Source organism: Ceratina calcarata, unplaced genomic scaffold, assembly GCF_001652005.2.
Source record: "Ceratina calcarata isolate Rehan_Ccalc_2016 unplaced genomic scaffold, ASM165200v1 scaffold78.2, whole genome shotgun sequence".
Taxonomy (NCBI): domain Eukaryota; kingdom Metazoa; phylum Arthropoda; class Insecta; order Hymenoptera; family Apidae; genus Ceratina; species Ceratina calcarata.
Genome location: NW_017179105.1, coordinates 3510790 through 3532609, shown reverse-complemented (window position 1 = coordinate 3532609; position 21820 = coordinate 3510790). Strand labels below are relative to the sequence as shown.

Sequence of the window (21820 nt, the reverse complement as noted above, 5' to 3'; positions counted from 1 at the left end):
TCTCTCTCTTCAACTAATATCTTATCCATCCTCCTCTATTTTTTCCGTCGATTCGCATACATTTCTGTATTTTCCATTCTATCTTCGTTAGATTGTTCTGCTCTAACTCTTATTCGAAGGGATTATCTAGCCGTAGCCGGATAAAATCGACGATGTTTCACAAGAGAAAGGAAGACAGGAGAAGAACCGCGAAAAGGAAGATTCGAAAAGAAGGATCGCAGCTGCCACGCACGGGTGGTTCTATCGAAAACCGATTCCTTCTTCGCCTCGTTCTATCTTTCCCTCGAAAATCCTTGCGGATAGACGCATTTTCATTTGTGGCGCGCTCGCGCGCGCAGGTAAGCGTACCTTCGAGGGTTCGGAACGTGCCTTCGGCCGTGGAAAAGAAATCGTATTGAAAAGAAAGGGGCACGTACGGTGTCATGAAGACCAAGAAGCAAAGAAACAAAAACAGATCACGACATGTCTCTCTGGAAACCATGCAACATTTGTTTAAAAATGTCTACCATATAATAAGCACCTTACGAATCACTTATTCCATTTGCGAATTCGAATTACGAGTTACTCTGTATAGTGTGAATATACAGATATTTTACAGAAATATAATACATATACACGATGAGAGAACATTTCATTAGCTTTATAATTGCGGAGCATACACAATATCGTTATTGTCAGACTGCGCATATTTGTACATTTATGGAAAAGTTGAGTACACAGAAAATACAAAATACTGTACGTAATGTATAAAAGTGTATGAAATATCAAAAGCTATAGTTAGATAGTGAAACAAAGGGATGAGATGAATCTTATTCTGGCCGTCGCCCGTTATTATATCGGTCTAATAAACATCTCTGGGAACGGAGAGAAAAGGGTAGATAAAGTAAGTCAGTAACTCGATGGAAATCCGCTGGGGGTTGGCCAGATCGATCAGCTCTGATGTAATTATCCAAACGTTGAATTTTTTATCGCGGTGAAACAATAACGTATTTTCAGACCAAACAACATCGCGGTTGTCGAGACGCTCTTCGCCATTCCTCTTCTTCTGTTCTCTTCTCATCGCTTTCCACCCTTTTATTTCGCTCCTCTATTTACGTAACGTGTAATAGAATAATCTGTGTTACGAGAGTGCCACCGCGGGGTAAACGAGACGGCTCGCGTCTCTGTTTTTCAGCTAGGGAGGCTCGCTCGCGAGGACATTTCGACCCGATAATGCACTATCCGGCGTCGGTTTTATCGTACGGAATAATAACAACCAGAGAGGAAGTTTCTTTTTATTCTTGCCCCGTTTCCGCCGTTACCCTCGTGATACCGTGAATACAGTAGATTATCCTCTCTTTCTGCTTGATGATAAAAAGAAAACATAGCCGCCGCCGGACGATGATCACGCTTCTGTTCGATGAGTGTGAGCAAAAAGGGAAAGGATTGGTTCTAATGTCGCGTGTAAAACAGATACATCATTCTTAATAAAATATTGATTAATCTTGTAAATTAAAGCATTATTCGGGAAAAATAGTTAGAATTCCTTATTTCGAACTAACTGTATGTACCCTAAGACTTTATTTTGGATAAAATTACTCTGATTCACTTTCCGCGAACGTGATTAAGTAGCGGAAACGAAGGAAACGAGGGCGGGGAGAGGCTTCTTTGTCGACTAGAATAGGCATCACGAGGAATGTTGGTTCACCGGCACAAAATTTTCGGGAAGGCCTTTGGAGCTGCAAAAAATGAGGGTAATCCAACACTACATGGAAACCACATTGCGCTTTGCCAAGCACAAGTCGTAGAATCAACAAATCCACTGGGATTAGATAACATCCCCCGGGATTGCTGGCCCTTTGTTCATCCTCCGCCGAATTCTGAAGGACCCCGTCTTGTTGTCCCATCGGGTTATTGGTATCACTTAACAAAATCCGTGCCAAAATAGCTTTAAAAGCCCTACCACCGCGTTACGGGATTCGAATCGATTCTTCGTTCAATTATAAGTAACACACTTTACGTTCACAAAAAATGAGATATAAATACGAATTATCTTAATAAGCATTTCACTTTTGATATCATATACATATTTATGTATATGTATGTATGTACGTTTGGATATTGTATGCATTTTTTTATATTTTATTACAGGTAAAATTATTTGCTGCATTCCTAAAATTCACAGCCTAATAATCATAACGTATTATCAGGTTGTTGCTTGAAGAGTACAGTTCTCGACGAGGGAAACCTACATATGTGTATACCTTACCCTTTCAATTACAGCAAACAAATTCGTTCGCAGTCGCGTATGCAAGTATTCGCACGTTGTAATTGCTGTTGACACGGGCATACGTCACACGCGCGACGATCGCGAATTTATTGGCTCGTGCGTTAATTACTTTAATTATTACATTGCCGTCAAAGGCTGATCGGAATACAAAGGAAGTATATTCGACGCGAAACTATGTTTCCATCGCCCCGAGTCACTGATCGCCAATTAATTTTCCATAATTGGACGGACATGCTGGCACGATACACGCCTTGACGCTCGTGGTGCGTACGTGTGTACACACGATACGTACAACACGTACCCGCTTAAAATGTATCGGTGCCAGCCCGGCCGGCGGCCACGCCGCCGTATTTTCACCACGGAACCAATTAACAGTTTTCACCTATTCCTTTTTAGTAGCTCGCTCGAACGGGATGGAAAAAAAAAACGCGAAGCAGTATACGCCAGCATCGGAGAAAAAGGAAGAATAACGAACGCCGGCCAGGAGGTGGGGTACATAGAAAATAGATGAAAAAAGCGTTATCGTGATGGCCTTATAGCGGTGGAAAAATCAACTTCGATTTTGTCGTGTGTACAGGCCGCTTCGTTGTCGTGGGAATCGAACAAAATCGAGCAGCTCAATTTTTGGTGTGTGCATTACGTATAGGGGTCGCCGAAATTGAAACATAAACTTGATTCGTGTTCGTAGAACTCGTAAATGATTAAACATCAGCGACGTCGTTATAACTACGCTGAGAATTTCATGCATTTACAAAATGTCAAAAGTAAATACATATTGCAAATTTCACTGTCTTACTTTGCATCGATAAAAATCCACGGCTTAATTATAACATTTTGAGTCGAGAGCAAGTAAACAATGTAATCAACGTGTACTTCCGCCGGAAGGTAAAATCAAGTGTTAATAAGCATCGGTTATTATACGACGAACGGTCGTTGCCGTTTTACAAGCGTTCCTTTCAAAGAGATCCGAAAGCGCTTGCCTTCAGCTAGCAAGTTCAAACATTTGCATTCCGTAACCAACTGAACTAATCCTCGTGGAACTCGACGCGACCTTCCACGACTAGCGACGATTATGATTTTTACGCGGAATTTTACATTTTTAATCATGCAACCTGTTAGAGTAAGATAAAAACAATAGTTTGCATGATATGTGCACTTCATTGATAAAGGCTGTCAATCGGTATCGGCTATCCATGACAGCATTCAGAAAATATGTATGTTTACTCATTAATGCTCCATCGATTCCTTTGGACGATTCTGCGATCGTTTCTCTGTTTCATTTTACCTCTGTTCGCCTGTTTCCTATTCCTTAATCTTTCTGACACTACGATTTATTACTTCTTGATTATTGTACCTAAAAGAAGAAAATAAAAATGTTATAGTACAATATGAAGAATATACAAAAATATTCGCATAGTGAACATGTCCTCAGATTATTTAATCCATTCGTTAAAAATACGCTGTCCTATAGAACTGTACATAGTAATTTGTCCGTTTATAAAAATTTACCCCTTTTTGCAACCAAATTATTCGTACAAAAGGATCAGCTTCATACATGTAAATATACTGAAGGCCAAGAGTAATGATGATCTCTCGATGCTCTCGTTTACTCTTCGTGTCCGTAGCGTTTCTCGCCGTTCATCTACGTATTGACGGGGAGTTTCGTGTGCAGGATAATCGCCAGACTTCTCGGTCCATTCGTTGTTCCTTAAGCTTACACGGAACTGCTTGCACGAGATTCAATCCAGAAAATGTCCCACGGAGAAGTAGAAAGAAGAAAAAGATTTTCGTCTCGGATGCAAAGAAGCGAGCAGATGAGAATAACGAATAGCCAGCGGATAATTCGCAGGCTCAATTTCCGTTGGCTTTTGCTAGTCGGTGTTTCTCCCTCTAGCTCTCCCATCCCATCGATTATTTCTTTACCTAAGAGGCAAGAAGGCGCCCAGTCAAGTGTATATAGTAACGAGCGTACGCGGAACGTTCTCTCGGACCCGGTCAGGTACAACTTTGGCACCCCCGGAGCTAAAAATCGATGGGAGAGGGAGACATCCACTTAGCACGCTGCTTAGACGTGAAAACATCTGTATTGTCGCCGTATTAGCACCGAGGGATTCTCGTTTTACCGATGATTAACCGTGGAAATTGTAGTCTTCCCCGCGGGTTAGAAATTTTTAAAACCATGCCGGCAAACACTCGTTTCCTCTTTCTTTGCCGCAACGTAGGAATTCAGGTTGTGTTAGAGTCGTGAATAAGAAGCGAAACCCGTGATCACAGAAATTGAAGCTTGACGAAAGCCACAACGTGACGACGGGGTGTAACACTGGTTTCATTCAAGATACATACTGCTGTTTACTGGCAGTCGGATCTGCTTTAAAAACAATAGTTTTCTCGAAACGCGTGTTACATTATTGGACGAATAGATTTAAACAGTTGGAATTTTTTCAGATTGACGCAGCGATCTACTCCTTGGACAGAATATCGATTCTTATAACTCATTCTGTCGATGATAAAGCGTATCGACACTACTTATTGCTGCCGTAAATTATTCCAGTGAATTTTCATTCGTATAAAACCATTATTGTCCATGTAAATAACATGCAACTGTTTAACGATTCGACGAATCACAGTATACGCAAAATAGGTTTATTCACTCCGTTGTATTTTCAATTTATTAACATACGTTACCATCTCGGTACTAACATAAATAAACTGTAACGACAATTTTTAATCTCCTAAGCATCTCATCTGCTATCGAATCGGAACGTCGGAAATGGAACAAATGGTCCGCGCGGCGTTCAATTCGCAGAAAATCTGTTCCCGGACTGAAAGAATCGATAATCCAGCGGGTAGGATAATCCAGAGTCGCACGGAGAGGACTGCGCCCGGTTCCTTATCCTGTGTCCTATGAATCATGAATTTCGAAATCCCCGGAATCGCACGCACGTCCATCTCCGATTTCAATACGTTCCCGTTTCACCTCTCACGTCGAGTCGAAGAGACATCGTTTTTCAAATTCATTGGAATTGGAACCAGTATAGTCGCACCTACCTCTAAGAGCACCGTTTAACTATTCTCAGCTTTTCGCTTCGCCGGTAATGGTTGCGAGACGGTCAATGAAACTGGTAGGAATCAGTCTCTGTACCATGTCTAAGTTCTCGAATCTGCATACGAATGCCGACGCATCGCGTTCAGATGAATCGAGGTCGTGCACTGGGTGTATCTATCTATTCGCCACGGTGCTAATGAAATTCACGATTCACGACTCGCGTCGAACAAAAAGAAATGGCACGATGCCACCGGAGGATCGGCAATTCCTCGGATGTTCACAGACCGTGCGGAGATCGGGCGGTGATGCGCGTTTTTTTTCGCGATGGCCGGGCTTCCTGACATCGTTGCTAAACCGGTGGTTATACATATGTATTATGTATGTACGTATGTAGGGAGTTCGGATCGGGCCACGATTAACGTACGGATTAGGATTAAGGTTAGCACAGATTTCGCTTCGGACTATCGGGATTGAAGTGTGCGCGCACCCTGTACTACACTTATATGCCTGTCCTTCGTACGGGGGCTCGTCACAATGTGCCCGGGGTACGTGCGCAAGCTATGGAAAACCTTTTCACGCTCGGTTCTCCACGTATCGCATCACGATCCTCCCCACCGATCGCCTTTCCAACAACAATGACAACGACAGTCAATGCACATTACAACGGTTTTATGTTATTAATACGGACGCATTGGGCGGGATTTGAATAATTGAACAGATCTGCCGGATCGACGATTTGCGAGGGACAGTATAATTTCTAACATCCGCGTCCGAGAGGGATATCAGTTGATGCTCTTTCATTGTCGACACTGCTAAGATTTTCTCACAAAATTCCTCTTTTTATCCACAATTCAGCAGGCATATATTCATAAAATTAGACACCAGTGTCAATGTCATATTCTTGAAAAAATTAATTAAAATTTTGAATCTATAAACAATTGCATATGTATTACAGTTATTGTACGTACAATAATCTGATATTGTTAGCTGTGATTATAGTGTCATTTGTATGTGCGGAAGAAAAAATTTGGCATAAAATAAACTGGTCGAATTATTTGCATAGCACTTATAAAAAAGACAAATAGCATAAGCTGTAATTCTCTCTCTTTACATATCTATAAATCTCAACTTCAACTGTGAATATCTCAATTCTTGGATCAAGTGACAGAAATAATATTCTTTCATTTTATATACAAAATCAAGAATAGCAAAATGCAATAATTAAATATGACTGAATATTATCGTAATCCAACGCGTTTCAAGCGCTCAATATGGGTGATTTAATGCGTGCACTAATAATCAATGAAGTGGTCATGTATTATCTAATCCATTAGAATTAGTCGAGTTATGTTGTTTCGGGCAAACATATCACTATACGTTATAATTTGCTTTGATCACAGTGCTTTTTTTAATGATCTTTTATTACTATGATACGTCTGATGTGTTTGTCTGATCATAATTATTATTATAGTTTTTAATTGCATTGCGGCTGTTCATTTTAGCTAATTTTAAACATTTATTGCCCACATTAGGACATATGTATATTTTTAATACAGATTTATAACATGTGGCATAGTTTCTCACTACTTGGATATCTTGGATGTTAGATATCTGCCGGGTAATAATTACAATTCATCATACTTTTATGTTTTCGACCCTCTGTACTTGTTTCGTATTTGGAAGATATGAAAAATTAGTAAAAATTAGTTTTGTGTTACTACATACAAATATTATATCTCACCTTACCCTAGTGGTACAAATTATTTGTAAACTCATTTACACTAAAAGAACTTCTCCATGGGGAATCTGAACTTACATTCATAACTATAGCGGATTTTATGCACTTGTAGATTTATAAAAAAGACATATGATATCCACGCATACGTATACCGAAGAAAGTGAAATATGTATGTATATGCTATTAAAATAAATTTCTACGTAGATTTCATTTCCTAAATTGACGTTACAAATGTTCTTATGCATAAAAACTCGCAGTTCATTCATGACTGTTGGACACCGACAGTTACAAAACAGTTACAAAAATGTTTGAGCAAACTATTTTCTATACTACTTTTTATTTATGAATAATCATACCGATACTTTAGACGTCTGACTCGACGTGAAAAATCACGAAAGAGTCTTTGACTAAAATTTTGTTGAAGCAGGAGGAAGAGCATTCGTTCGCTTATCCTAGGTACATCTTTATAGTAGAAATTTGTAATTTATGCAGGTTTAACTGCGAACGGCATTCGAATTCCGCAGACGGTAAATCGATTATGTATTTCGTTATTTGTTCAAGTAACAACAGGCATCATCGGTGCGTGGCATAGATGTATGTATAAGTTTGATAATGCTATATGTAATCCACGTGTCGAAATTGTAACGCGTGTGCACAAATCCAGGCGATAGTCCACACAGGTTGTAGTAAAAAAATTTTCTACCTATACAATGGGTCCAAAGCAAGGCACGCATCCAGCCGTTTTCAATTTAGGAATCAATCAACACGCGCACGACTGGGAATGCGAGATGAAATCTGCGTTTCACGTTGAATAATGCGAATGACTGCATATCCCGAACGTGATACCGGTAATACGGAATGTATAAAACGTTCTAACGCAGATTAACAATATCGAATGTTATTTTCTAAAGTGTCATATTACCCATTTCGTACACGATATAATATAACGGGGAACTGGTCGATTCTCGTTAGTTAGAATTGTCAGAAAAATTATGGAGGGTAAAATACACCGATGCAAAAGAAATTGAAAAGCAACTCGCCGGCGAGGGAAAGGCGAAATTATTTCCAGAAACAATACTGAAACAAGGTTCAATCGTAGCCCCTCATCCAAACCCAAACACTTCCGGGAGCATGATTAATTCGTGAATACGATTCGCAAGGCAAACTCGGAAAGCTCTATAATACGCGAGACACGTCGTGATTATCCGTTGTAAATACGTTTCTCCCACACCAGGTCTCTCTCTCTCTCACGATGTACGCACGGTATTCTCGTCGAAGCTCGACGCGCGCGTCGTACGGGGGTTGAAAGGGCATTCTGGCGGGCCGTTCCGTTCCATTCTCTCCCCCACTTTTACTGAATTCCCAGAACCCTCTCTCGTCGGTGGTGTCGTCGGGAGATTGCATTTCCGCGCTTGCATCCTCCCGGAAACCATCGTTGTGCCGCCGTGTCGCGGTGCGCCGCTCTTTCGTTTCATCATCCCCTTCTCTCTGTTGCGTTTCCTGGTCCCAGCCTCCCCCGTCTGCGCCCGTCTAGGGGATGTCAAGCGAGAAGAAGGGTGGTGGGAAAGTGGATGGAGCCAGACCCAGCCACGCCCCGCACCGAGTGTCGACAAAACTTCCCTCGGATATATTCGAGGCTGTCTCTCCGTCCCTCTGTCACTAACACGGGGGTGGCTACCCGTACGTGGATACCGGCGAATCCTAAGCGCACCCCCGGAGGTGAACGCGTATACACGAAAGTTAGAACCAGTCGTCTAATATCCTTTATCATCGATGTCAGTCGATGAGCTCGCCTCGCGTCGCATAGGGTTCCTCCTCGTGGCTGAGAAAAATCTGACTGCGCGTCGCGCGTCAACCCTTTCAACAATCGTACTTCCCGTTTCGTGACAGCCGTAAAACGGAGTGAATTATGAACTGAAACCGATTTTAATAAGAAGACTAGAGAAAAATAGATGTGTTCGATGCTCGTTTGTGACGGAATAGGACAAGATCTTGAAGAATGCACAAACTTCCGAGTTCTGTATCGTGATTGTGATTTTTCTACAGATAGTAATAAACTATCGACTGTGAAGGTGCTATTTTAAATCGGCTAAAACACGTTTCATTTAAAAAAAGTATGTCCGTCCGTCGGTCGTAGTAACGTTAACAATTTACAAATCACATTGTACGACACTATAAACTGAAGTTATACATAACTGAGAGAAAATTTTGTGATACCCCTGTGAAAATTGTATTTGACGATAATCAGATTCTCGTAACATGGTAGAAAGTATCTATGCGAGTGATTCGCCTAGATCGCGTTCTCCGATGACGGAGCCGTCGAGTCCTCTTCAAGATGGTCCCGGTATATCCGGTTACGGTCACCGGTATCTATACAACTACTCGCCTGAGAGCCTGCAGCAGAAGCTAAAGAACAACGAGGAACAGAACACGGTTACTGGAAGGCGGCACGACATCGACGGACGCGACAGAACGTTTGCTAGGAGCCCGATGAGCACCGATGAGGCGCGATACAGACCGCGCGAGGTTTCAAGACCGAGCTGCTCGGCCACTATGTCCTCCCCCACGTCCGCCTTCACCATTGAGAACATCCTAGCGCCGAGGCCCATCGGGAACATGACACCTACGAACACCGTCGGCCTCGGGTCAATTATTCAGAACCCGGAAACCGTGGGTTCGCCGTCGAGAACCACGACGATGCATCCTCTTCAACAGCAGATCCATCATCTCGCGTTCACGTCTGCTGACTTGTTCGGTAAGTCCTTTTACTGGCCACTTGATAGTTTTTGATAAGCAACCGTAAATCTTATGAATATACAAAAGCATAATCATGATTTTTTAATGGAAGTTGTAAGTATTGTTGAAACTTGAAATTATAACCAGTGAACTTGAGCTGATTTACGTTGTAAGATTTTTTATTTAAATTCTTTCTGGCGTCGTTTCTGTATCCGCTACGGAGAGCGTAGGGACACGGGAGTTGCGTTAATTCACAAATAGCCCGCGGTTTCGCGTATATTACGCGTCTTGTAGCGGAAAAATGAAAGAAGGCGTAAATCCTTAGAGGGCCGACGCGACGCAACCGCGTCTCTCGCAACGAAAATTTCCTTTATGCCCCCAAGGGCTTTAAGTATTTCACCGGCGAGCACCCACCGTCGCAGATTGGGGATGCGCGAGCTGAAATCCGCAATCCGTTTTGATCACGCACGAACGATTTAGCTGCTTGCAATCCCAGCGCGGAAGATGAAAAGCGAGAAGGAAAAATATGCAACACGGCTCGCGGCACGGGAAAGTGAAACGGAAAGAGAGGAAACGCGCGAGGAAGAGGTGCGAACGAGACGCGTCGGTTGTGAAAGCATAAATTCGCCCTTCGTACACTTTTATGCGGAGACGTCTCCTCTAAGCAGCTTTCTTCGAGATTTTAAACCAAAACATCCCTTGGGGCTGGGGTCTCGTCGAGTATTTTTCATTCCCTCCTCGCGAGAGAATATTAGTAAACGTTATTACAATTTGAACGCTTTGCCACTTCGTTTCTCGTTCAGGTAACAATTCTTAATTGAATCTTAGCAATTTAAAGCAATCTAATAAATCGACTGCTACTTTTTATCCAGAATGAAAGTTTTGTAACGTTTAGAAACTAAAATCTATTAGATAGGAATTTGCCTTCCCCTGATATTTTCAATTTTTATCTTTTTTATACCTTCCAATATTCTATGGATATTTTATATTTTTATTATTTTCTAAAATCGTTCAAGATATCATTTTTTGATTATTGAATTGTTTTTCTTGCACGTTTCAGCTGCAGCATATCCTAGTTTATACTCTGGCGGTTACGTGGCTGCGATGGCAGCGGCCGGCGTTTCCCTTCATGGGCAACCAACTTTCTATCACGCAGCTCATCCCTATCAAATAAACCCGAACGCAGCGGCGGTCGGGCCGATGGCGAAGAGGAAGCGGCGTCACCGGACAATATTCACCGAGGAGCAGCTGGAACAACTGGAAGCGACATTCGACAAGACGCACTACCCAGACGTGATCTTGAGGGAGCAGCTCGCACTTCAAGTTGATCTCAAGGAAGAAAGAATCGAGGTGAGCAACAGAAAATTAAAAACTACCAAAATGACATCGACCAAAGTAATATCGTTCCTGAAATATTTTACACTGTTAATATAATTGGATAAAACGATTACAATGAAAATTAAACTTGAAAAATCTAATTCTCTAATTTTATACTAACGCGTACGTAATACGCGATGCTGTCAGATAGACCGGACAGATCTACATGATAAATACCCTAATCTCTGTTCAGATCAAAATTTCTACTCATTGGTTTAATATTACATATATGTATAACCAAAGAGGAGAGTTAGTAGAATGAACAAAAATTGGGCCATTTGCTGTAATTGAAACTTGCCGTCGGGACGACACGGCATCCCTCGATAAGGAGAACTAAGCACGTTCACTTCAAACGGATGTAAACTCTGTAGAATATCATATATTTCAGTCGGACAATTTATTAATTTGCATATTTCTAAAGAATCAAATAATTTAAATAATTTAATAATTCTACATGGATAAAACATACTAAGCCCTAATATATGTTGTGTATCTACATTATTTCATGTTTACGAGTATTAATCATAGTGAATGATGATACATGATATACATACGTATAGTATAACACCTGAAATCAAACGGAATTACATGCACAGCAAGCTAATAGGAAAACATAATTCTTAACGTGTTCACAATGGATTAAAAGATAGCATCAATCAGAGATCTTTACTTACTGCAATTTAGTCCCTTTTCTTTGTAATTATGAAGAAACTGATAGTTCAGTAGGAATCTTACTGAGGGATCCACTGAGGGATCCACCGTCGGTAGCTACCCGAGCTGATAAATTACTGTCTCGAACTTAAAAGAACATTGTTTTCGCTTGACAAACATTGACCATTCAGATTGTCAAGAAATTCTCGCAAGCTCTAAGTATCTACGCATAATTTGTACCGATGACAGAATGCTTCCACTCTCCACGCTGGAAATCCTCGAGACTGGTGCTGTTTGTCATCTTTAATGCACCGTGAAAGACAACAACAATCTCGTAATTCTTTAATGCGGTCGTTAAAATTATTTGCGGACAATCGGTCGGCTATCGTGCGTCGTCGCGTTGCTCGACCCGGGCCAACAAGTTGCATGCTAGATTAAAAGCTTTGCCGATAATGTGTTTACTTCAATTACATGTACGCTGACACTGCGCGCGTGTTGCACGTATACCTACCTACCTGCAGCGCGTACACGAGCATCGATACGGGCGTGGAAATGATGGATTCGACGGCTATAAAGATTTACATTGCGCGCTGACGTTTAATTCTTAACGAACTGTATATGCGCTGCTATAATTAATCCAGCCGACCGACCATTAATTCAGCAAATATTTTTGTATCAATAAAAGAGTACTTTCGCATCGTTGGTGTTCTACGCGAAATCGAGAACCGATCCGAACGCGCGATGAATAGGTTGCCCGGCGAGAATGTTTCGAAAAGGATTTAGGAGCGTGTCACAGAGACTGGATTGTTGAAAGAACCCTTCTCCGGCTGGCCATTGTAGCTCTGTTTAAGAGAGCGAGACGATCGTTGCTCAGTTTGCTGGTTTCCTTGGGATCAGTCTTTTAGGACTCACACAGATTCTGATATTTTCCAGAAGCATTAGTTAGGATAAATCATAATTTGTTGAAATTCTCGATCTGAATTTAATTAAACATTTTCATATCATATTGTTTGATTTACCCTATAAAATTAGTTGAAACTGATATAATTGTTAAGCAAGTAGCACTCGTATCGATAGAAGTCTCGACGTGAGTGTGCTGGCTTACAATATCGACGCTTTTCAAGTTATCCCAGCCGGGCTAGGAACAGTAAAATAATCAAGGAATTTCTTTATTCGCGGCCGGCAATTTGTTCGAACAATCCCAAAGTCATTCACACTTATCGTGAAACCAACGGACCACCCGCGTCGTCGGCTTCGCCAAAGGAAATCCCACGTCTCGAGAGTCTTTAAAGACTTTGAAACAACATATACCTGCAGCGCACCTGCCGCGTCGGGGCAAGAGTTTCGGTGTTTGTACAGAATTAGTAGAAAGGCGACTTTCGGACTGAGAAAAAAAGAGGGAGGGAAATAAAGAGGAGAGACAGGAAACGGAGCCTCAAGAGGGAAGCCTGGTTGGAAGGAACCACGACTGTTTACCTGTGCGCGACGCTCTTTTCCTATCTTAGTGATTGCATCAACAAAACGTGGAAACGCGCTAGAAAAGCAGAAGCGTGAAAGTGATCAGGATAAGATTGAAGAAAACTTTTCTGTTTCCGCCGATTTATTTCAACAATAAAACAGCAGTTTTTAAATATAAAACGTTGCATAAAACAAATTCGACTTCTAATTCTAATGCTAGAGAACAGTGTTATTAATACGTAGTACGTACAAGAGGGAAGTAAATAATTATCGAGGAATGAGGCGAAGAGTGATTATGCGTAATCGAAGATCTAAGAGTTGGATAAATATAATATCCGCGACACGATGAGGAGTTCGTTTATCCGTAGCAGCCAGGATATTGATTGTTGGCCTTCATTTAAATCGAGTCAGACAGGCGTGAGGAACAAATGCTGATTTCGAGTGCAGGATGAAGCCTTTTGATCTGCGCCAGCTTCCCTCACGTCGTTAGGAGTTTTCTCAAACGGGATGCGCGCAGGTAATAAACAGGGTTATCAACCAATCAAGCAGGGCGTCGCGTTGCCTCTGTCATGATGAAAACTAACCTTCGACTCTAATTACAGTCAGAGTCATCTTATTGAGATAGAGAGGAGCCAAATACGTATATGTATAACGCGGCAAAACGAACGAATCGTGCAAACCGGACAGAATAGTAACCATACATGGTCAGTTAATTAAGAAACGTTATAATACAATATCCAATATTATATAAATTGTCCAGAATAATTAAGAAATTTAATTCTATTCAAATGAAATGATTCACATTTTAGAAACTATAGTCATCACCGAATCGTACAAAATTTATCTAAAAATATTAATTCATTCGATGATTCAACCTCTAATATTTAATCCGCTTTCGGGAGATTCACTATTTTACACAAAGTTTTTACCTGTTGCCTGTTAACTATAATAATAACTCGACCACTAATAGCAGTCAATGTCATTATTTACACGCATCGAGGGTTTATCTGTGACGAAGGAACACGGTTTTGCCCGCTACTGCACCCGTGTGCGGGAACTTGTATAAAATAAACGCAGCGCGGCGAGGTTACAACGAGCTTCATCCTCATCAAACATTTCCTATTCCAGGTATGGTTCAAGAATCGACGTGCCAAGTGGCGTAAACAGAAACGGGAAGAGCAGGAACGTATGCGGAAACTTCAGTTGGAGCAACGTCAGCGTGCCGACGATGGCGTGTCTACGGCTACGGTCAAAGTTGCCGATCATTTGACGATGGCCAGACAGCAGCAGCAACAACAACAGCAACACGAACAGGATACCGACAGCTCGGACCTTGAAGTCGCGTAGTCGGATATCAATTTTATGTTCTCCAAGTTCGTTTTTATTACACTGAGAGAGTGCCCGGAACGGATACGATCTTCCCGGCCCTTGTTTCACGCGAGGGGACACGTGTAAATACAAAATTAGGGTGTAAATATGTTTGTACATACAGCTTACGATCGATGTGTATAATAGATAGCGAAATAAATTATTGATTCGTGATACGACCTTAAATGAAATGCTTTCTCACTCTCAAGTTTTCTCAAGACACTTTGAAAGAGAAATGAGACAGGTGAAGAGTTTCAAAGACAGCTTCTTATTATTCACCCTTCGATCACGTTCGCATCGACAGTGTGACACAACTTCATATTGTAGAATGGAATGTAGTGATTAAAATCCGCTGGCAAGTTTCCGCGAGTTTAGTTAGAACTTATTGTTAGCTCTACGTGCCTCGACGATTATATTATTAGTATTGTGCGATAGGGGTGAAAGAGCGGCTGGCAACGGGTGGTTCGAAGCGGCGGCGGTCGTAACGCCGGACACTGCAAGTTCACCGCTAGGAGGAAAGTTCGGCTCAAGTTTGGGTAAGTACATAAATCCCGGAGGGCGACTAGGAACTAAGACGTTCACCTGCGGTACAACTTTAATAGGCTCCGCGCTGTGGCTGCGCTGAGACCTAAAGACGATCGACTTAACACAGCTTCTTTTATTTTCCATCGTCTCCGTTTCAAGAAACCCTTTTTATTTCCTTCAATTATTCAAAGTCAGCGACTTTTCTCTCTAGCTGCTACGATTGTTAGAAAAGATGTAGGAGTTTCTGTAATACATGGACTGCGGTTTTTATGCTACAGCCTTTTAAGATTGTTCTCTGGCTATACAACTTCCGCAGAGTTGTATGTGTTTTGAATGCAGTGAGTCGTTTGATTTTGCTAACTACCCGCGTTGGAAGGTATAGTATTTTAATTGGTATATAATGAAATAATTATTAAAGATGTTTAACTGTTATTTCTTCCTCATTTTAACGTTGCGTTTTGAAAATTTTTAGTTTTACTACATTTCATTCACTTGAGAGATTTCGCATGCGTTAATCGTGAATGTGTAAAAATCTTTATTTTATTATCTTCTAAGTACTCATTATTATTGATGAAATACTTTTCTAACATAATTAGTTACTATTGTAAGAAAGATCAAAATCTATTTTTTCTTTAATCTTTTTCAATTTAATGTAACAATACTCTACTTCACTAGACTCTATATGTTGATTTCAAATTGATATAATCCCAAAACGAGCATTTGAATTTCTTTCATTTTCTACATGTGAGTTTAATATGATAATAACTATTTATTAGCAGAATTGCAAACAATTTCTACCTGAACTGTACTTCATTAATTAATTATTGCAATTTTGCGTAAAGTCCACAGTCTAATAATATCTCCTTTACGAGAAAAATTAAGCAAGTCAGTTTCGTTTAATCGCGGAACTTGAAACGTGCCATTTATTACACATGTGTACAAAATTTACATTTCACACGGCAGACAAATTATGGTGAAATCGACGATCACGTGCCACCTTTGCAGCAGACTTTATCGATTATCCGCGCGGACTCGGCCCTCTTGTGCTTCCACTTCTTCATCTGTGTTTTCTTCTCCTCATCGTACGGACACTCCACCTTGGTTATTCTTTTGCCCCTTTCTCTCTTCTCGGGCCTGGCACCAGGGAATGCGGATGGTCCCAGCTCGACGACTTTCAGTATCTCGATAGGGTTCAGTGCGAACTGACTGCACTCGGGTGATCCGATCGTCAGTATCAGCGCCGTGATGAACTTTTGGAAATACGTGGCTCTCAATAGATAAACCGCTCCCTCGCCGTACGCGAACAACGGCGGTCCTAAAGAGTTCACGTCGCACATGTAATAAGCGCCGCAAAACTTGAATACGCCCAAGCACGTGCTCTCGCACGTCAGAATGCCGAAGTTGTATCTGAGGAACAGCTGCTCGAGCGATTGCCACAAATATTTGCCGGCCTTCGCGTACAGTCTGCCGCAAATCGCTGGAAGTACCTTCGCCTCGAACATCGTCTCGCCGATCTTGAAGTGGCTCTTTAGGTATCGGTTCCAACAGTTCACGTGGCTGTATTCGTTCTTCGTCGCCTTGATCTCCGCCTCCAGCTTGCTGTGCGTGTAATACCTGTCCCCACACATGACGATCACGTCGAGCGTCTTCGAGCTCCAGTATTCCGGCGCCATGATCCTTGTCATGCCGGCGCAAACCACGTAACACGCGTACGTCTGCATCCCGCGATTCTCCCTCTCGAACATGCCGCTGGTGATGTGCAGCTCGCCCCACAGAGAGAACAGCTTGTTCGATTCCTCGACGACGTATTGGTGCCAACGCATCTTCCCCAGTCCAGCCTCCTCCTTCCTCTTCCTCTTCTGTGGAAGAGCCATGCACTTGGCCCAAGTGATCTTGTACAATTTCAACCAAGTCGGCTTCTCGATCGACTCTTTCAAATCGCTCTCTTCTTGTTCGATCGTGCACGGGTCCCTCGTGTCGAGAGGATCGAACGGGCAATCGTCGATGGTCTTCCTCTTCACGTACTGCTTCGGTGGTTTCGGCGCGCCTCGTTGCAGCAACTTTAGATTGTATATCTGGCAACAGTGATGCACCACATGAAATATTTGCACCATAAAGTTGTTCTTCTCCTCTATAGCTTGTTCGATAGTCCCTTCTTTTTCAGCCGGTTGCTCGGTGTCCGTAGGAGGTACCTCAACGGGGATCTGCGTCAGGGAAGCATCTGGTTGGTCAGTTTCTAATTTCTCGGTTTCTGGTTTCTCAGCTTCTGGCTGCTCGGCTTCTGGTTTCTCAGCTTCTGATTTTTCAACTTCTGGTTCTCCGGCAACTTCTGGTGTACCTTCTGGTTTTAATGGTTCTTCCTTTACGGGTTTCGGGATCTCGTAAACGTAGGCTCTTAATAATAGGATCATCAAATGTCGTTTAAGCGAATTTTTCGAGCAGAACTTCATGATACAAGCGTAACCATCGTCGTCCCAATAGCCGAACTCGTTGCATCGATACGGATTGTACAGATACCAGAATAGATTGTCTTTCCAAAACGCGACAGAGAATCGAGTCGTGCGAAATATGCAGTTACGATAGCGTGGTTTAAGCTTATCGAACCATTCCTCGATTTGCCTGATGCCTCTGTGAACGGGCGCTCTTTGGTCGTCCGTTATCTTTTCAGACCCGATTTCCAGTTTAATGTTCATTAGTTCCCGTCGCTGCATCATTAACTTCTGTTGCAAGTGCTTCTCCTCGTAGTCCCACGGAATGTCCGTGACAATCGGCACATCGTTTATTTCTTGAATCAATTCCACTTCGATACTATACTTGTAATTATACACGATGATGTCGTCTAGTCTTTGTTTCTCTTTCACGTTTATCATACCCATGTGGGTGTATAACATCCAAGCGTGATCGTATATGTAATCGATGTTGGCGCTCCAAGCGTATTTGTATCTTGTAGTTAAAGTAGAACATTAAGAAATATTATAAATGATCGTAAAAAATTAAAAAACTTGAGCTCTAATTGCTTCTATATATTATTGAGCGAAATATTTTATACAACATTTAAATGCAACAGATACCTCAACTGTGTTTTGGCCAGGAGGGCAATGACCGCTTGATAGAAACAGAACTTCCAAGTCTTCTTGCGCTCTCGCAACACTCCAAGTTCCGGCAAATGCATTCCCTTCAATCCTCGAAGGCAGACATCAGCGTAGATCCTGGTGCCGCGCGCCTTCGACGGTAACTCGAAGATGATGTAATCGCCGTCGACTAAGCCAGGCTGTTCACCCGCGGCACGATCAACCAGCAGCTCCTTAGCTGGCAAGGGGCACTGTTGCGGAATCCGAGCGTGACCCAATTCTTTACGATCGGAGTAGTCTTTCTGCGGGTCCTCGAACGGATCCTGGACTTCGGCCGGGTCGCAGGGGAATAGGTCCTTGCGTATCCGTTTCTTTTTCTGTCTCCGTCTGTTCAACAATTCGGTTGCCAAATCTCGTGTCGTGCACGGCCACATACTTGGCCATTTATCTTGACTCGCACTTTTTCCTACTTCAGATTCTACCGCGGTGTCGGACTTGGATGAGTGTACCTAAACAAGTTATAGCGTTTCAATATGTTTATAAATATTACAAAAATTCGTTTTCATATCATTTTGTAATTTATTCGACATTAAGGTTCCGTTATGTTCCTGTGTTAATTAATTCTGTCATTCTTAATCGGATCGAGTTATCTTTACTAGTACATAATCTACTACAATGCTCAATATTTTTTCGATATTTGCGAATCTCGTGTTGTTACTACAATGGTTCGTGCAAAACGTTTAGCGGAAAAGTCCTCAACATCGTTTAGTCGTGAGTAGTTGAGTGACCGTCACTGAAAATTAGCTGCCAAGTAAAATCAAAATACAATTTTAAGACATGTATAATAAATCCGTCAAAGCAGATTTTCTATACATATTTTTATTTCGCTTTTCTAACAAAAATTTTCAAAAATGCGCTAAAATTTGAACAGTCACAATTAGCCCTTAACGCGGCAGCAATGACAGAATATAGTATTACGTACTGGCAAGTTTGCTCGCATGTTCCTCCATATTCGAATCATCTTGGATCGATCCAACTTGTTAGGCAATTGTATCTGGCCTTGCACTTGAAAAGCGCTAAGTGGCAAACATTTGTGATGCGTGGTCAAGTCGTCCTCCGATTGGACACGTGGAAACTTTCTAAGGGTGGCCGGCCTCCTGTGCTTGAAAATGTCGTCCTTCTCTCGTTGTTCTGTATCATCGACGAATCTAACGAAATCAGGGAATCAGTCAAACGGAAACTGAAGTCACCTCGATTCGTCACATTTCTTACGTGTTCGTGAAAAGACGCCAAAGAGATATATCGTCGCACTTCCTATATTTTTGAGATTGTATGCAGTGCTCCATCCAAGTCATCGGTTTTGCTCTTTTGCCTTTCTTTTTATCTTCCATCGGTGTCTCCTCACCCTCGAGAATACTATACTCGGGTCTCCCTTCATCCTCGGTTCCCCTGGTCGTGTCTTCGTCTGTGTATTCTGTTTCCGTGCGTTCCGTTACCTCTGTATCGTACTCGTAGTCCGTGGCTTCCTCGCCCTCAGCCATTTTCGTTCGATTCCACTTTAGTCACCTCTCCGTTAGCTAGAACGTAACGTATCACACTTCTCATCTAATTTAGCACTTTGCCAGATTTGTGTTAATCTTATTTTAATCGAATTTATCAAATCATTGTAGGCTTCACAATAATTTAGTGGACAATATTAATGATCAATCTAAAGTAGTTTTTTCTCTACATTATAACATGTACATTTTAATTGTGATTTGAGGCAACCTAAAAAGTAATAGGTTGAATCAGTTGAAAGACACGTGGGGTTTGAATTTGTCGTCGAAAGATACTTTCAGATTGAAAAGTCGTAAAAAATGTAATTCATAAATATGTGATTCACTATAGGTTTAGATAGGTAATACGAAGGCAATTCGGTGTTATTTGGAGATGCAGGAAGAGAAGCAGCAGAAATGCGACCGCTCAAGAGAGGCTGACGAAAGATTTAAAGTGTTTCGCTCTGTGATTTTGTAATTATTTTCCTCCGGAGTAGATGAAACCTTAAAACAGCAAGCAATCTCAGCGCGCGAAGCCAGACTGCGGCACAAAATTTTCAAAGTGTTTATAAAATTACGCCGATACACGATGGAAATGACATGAAACCTTAATTTTTGGGTAATGTCCGATCATTATTGGATTTAGGAACCCTACGCATGCAACAGTAGCAAATACATAAAAATACTGATGCGGAATGCGTATGCATTTGTAATGTTTTTAAAAAAGTAAATAAGAAGTATTAATTAAGATGATTCGAGTAACTTTTATGTATATTCGAATTACAAGATCGAATATAAACGATTTTTATAAATATAATGAGTGTTTGTAGCCTGAATATATTTTAAAATATAATTCTTGTCAGTCAGTCAGTTAGAAAAGTCTTTGTATGCCCCACGAGGAAAGTATTTTGAAAGAAATAGAGAATACAATAATAGTTAAATTTAGTTACAGAACATTAAATAAAAGAATAGTTAGTTATGGAATAGTTAAATCATCTCATATATCAATCATCCATGTTAATAAATGAATGCAACATTGGACAAAGTTATTGATTAGTTCCTTAAATTTCTTCTTATAACGTGTTTGAAGATCTTCGTGGCTGACTATATGTATATTTGTTGCAATTGTATAAGAAGAAGTGCACGTACATCCGGAACACTTATCTTGCTAAATGGAGCGTGGAGAGTTGTTTTTTAACTTTAAGTGCAGCTATTCTTCGACGGGTATCCATCTATCCATCCAACCATCGAGATAACGAAAGTGGAGCACGTACTATCTTCACTTGATTTTTCCTAGTAAAACGAGAAGAGTCTCGAATCGTCGAGCCTGGCGATGTTGGCTATCTCGTGGGAATTCGAGCAGCGGCTGCGGCCCAAGACAAAGCGAATTTGCAGCTGAAATCGGTCTGATCCCCGCAAGGTTCCGGATGGAGCTAAGTAAGTTTCGCCGAGCAAATCAAAGATCGTCGACAACTCCGCCGGTAAAAATTTAATGAACCACCCTGGCCGCAGTTCCATCGAGAAAAGTTATCGTGATCGATCGGTCGAAACACACGGCTACTGTAGTCACATTTCTTACTTTGTTCTATAAATACTTAAGTCTGGCAAGAGCAATGCAAATTATAAGTTTACAGGAAACAACTTTTCACTCTTACACTACATGTACATTGGTATGTATAAGATTTGCGGATCATAGCAGATGTCCTTTTGGAAAGGAAACAGTTTAATCTACTGCGTTCTGGTTATTGTTTCATTCAAAACACATTCTTTAGCATAAAACTATTGATTTTTACTGTATTTTATCCTACTAATTAGCAACATAAACTCATTAAACTATGATCCAAGGGCGATAGATTGATTAGTTGACTACAAATTTTCTTATATGAGAACAATAAATTAGTATTATATATCATTAGATAAATCATTGTTCTTGTTCACATTAATGGATAACATTGACACTTGACCTTAAATCTCGAAGGTTTGTTGCGAACGAATAACTGCGGAGTCAAAATAAGGTAATGAGAAATAATTGTGATATACATACTT

General features: G+C 41.3%; 1 protein-coding gene across 1 annotated transcript; it reads left to right on the top strand.

Moving 5' to 3' along the window:
- Positions 1–8738: 8738 nt before the first annotated feature.
- Gsc (goosecoid homeobox) lies at positions 8739–14810 on the top strand. Its single transcript, XM_018033948.2, has 3 exons — positions 8739–9808; positions 10850–11139; positions 14404–14810. The coding sequence occupies exons 1-3, from the start codon at positions 9313–9315 to the stop codon at positions 14620–14622; spliced, it is 1005 nt and encodes a 334-aa protein (XP_017889437.1). The 5' UTR covers positions 8739–9312; the 3' UTR covers positions 14623–14810.
- The last annotated feature ends 7010 nt before the right edge of the window (positions 14811–21820 follow it).

What these genes read in the sequence shown, in the direction of transcription:
- Gsc (XM_018033948.2), top strand. Translation starts at nt 9,313, where the DNA reads ATGGTAGAAAGTATCTATGCGAGTGATTCGCCTAGATCGCGTTCTCCG. An exon ending in CACGTCTGCTGACTTGTTCG is followed by an intron (nt 9,809 to 10,849) that starts GTAAGTCCTTTT and finishes TGCACGTTTCAG; the next exon opens with CTGCAGCATATCCTAGTTTA. An exon ending in TCAAGGAAGAAAGAATCGAG is followed by an intron (nt 11,140 to 14,403) that starts GTGAGCAACAGA and finishes TTCCTATTCCAG; the next exon opens with GTATGGTTCAAGAATCGACG.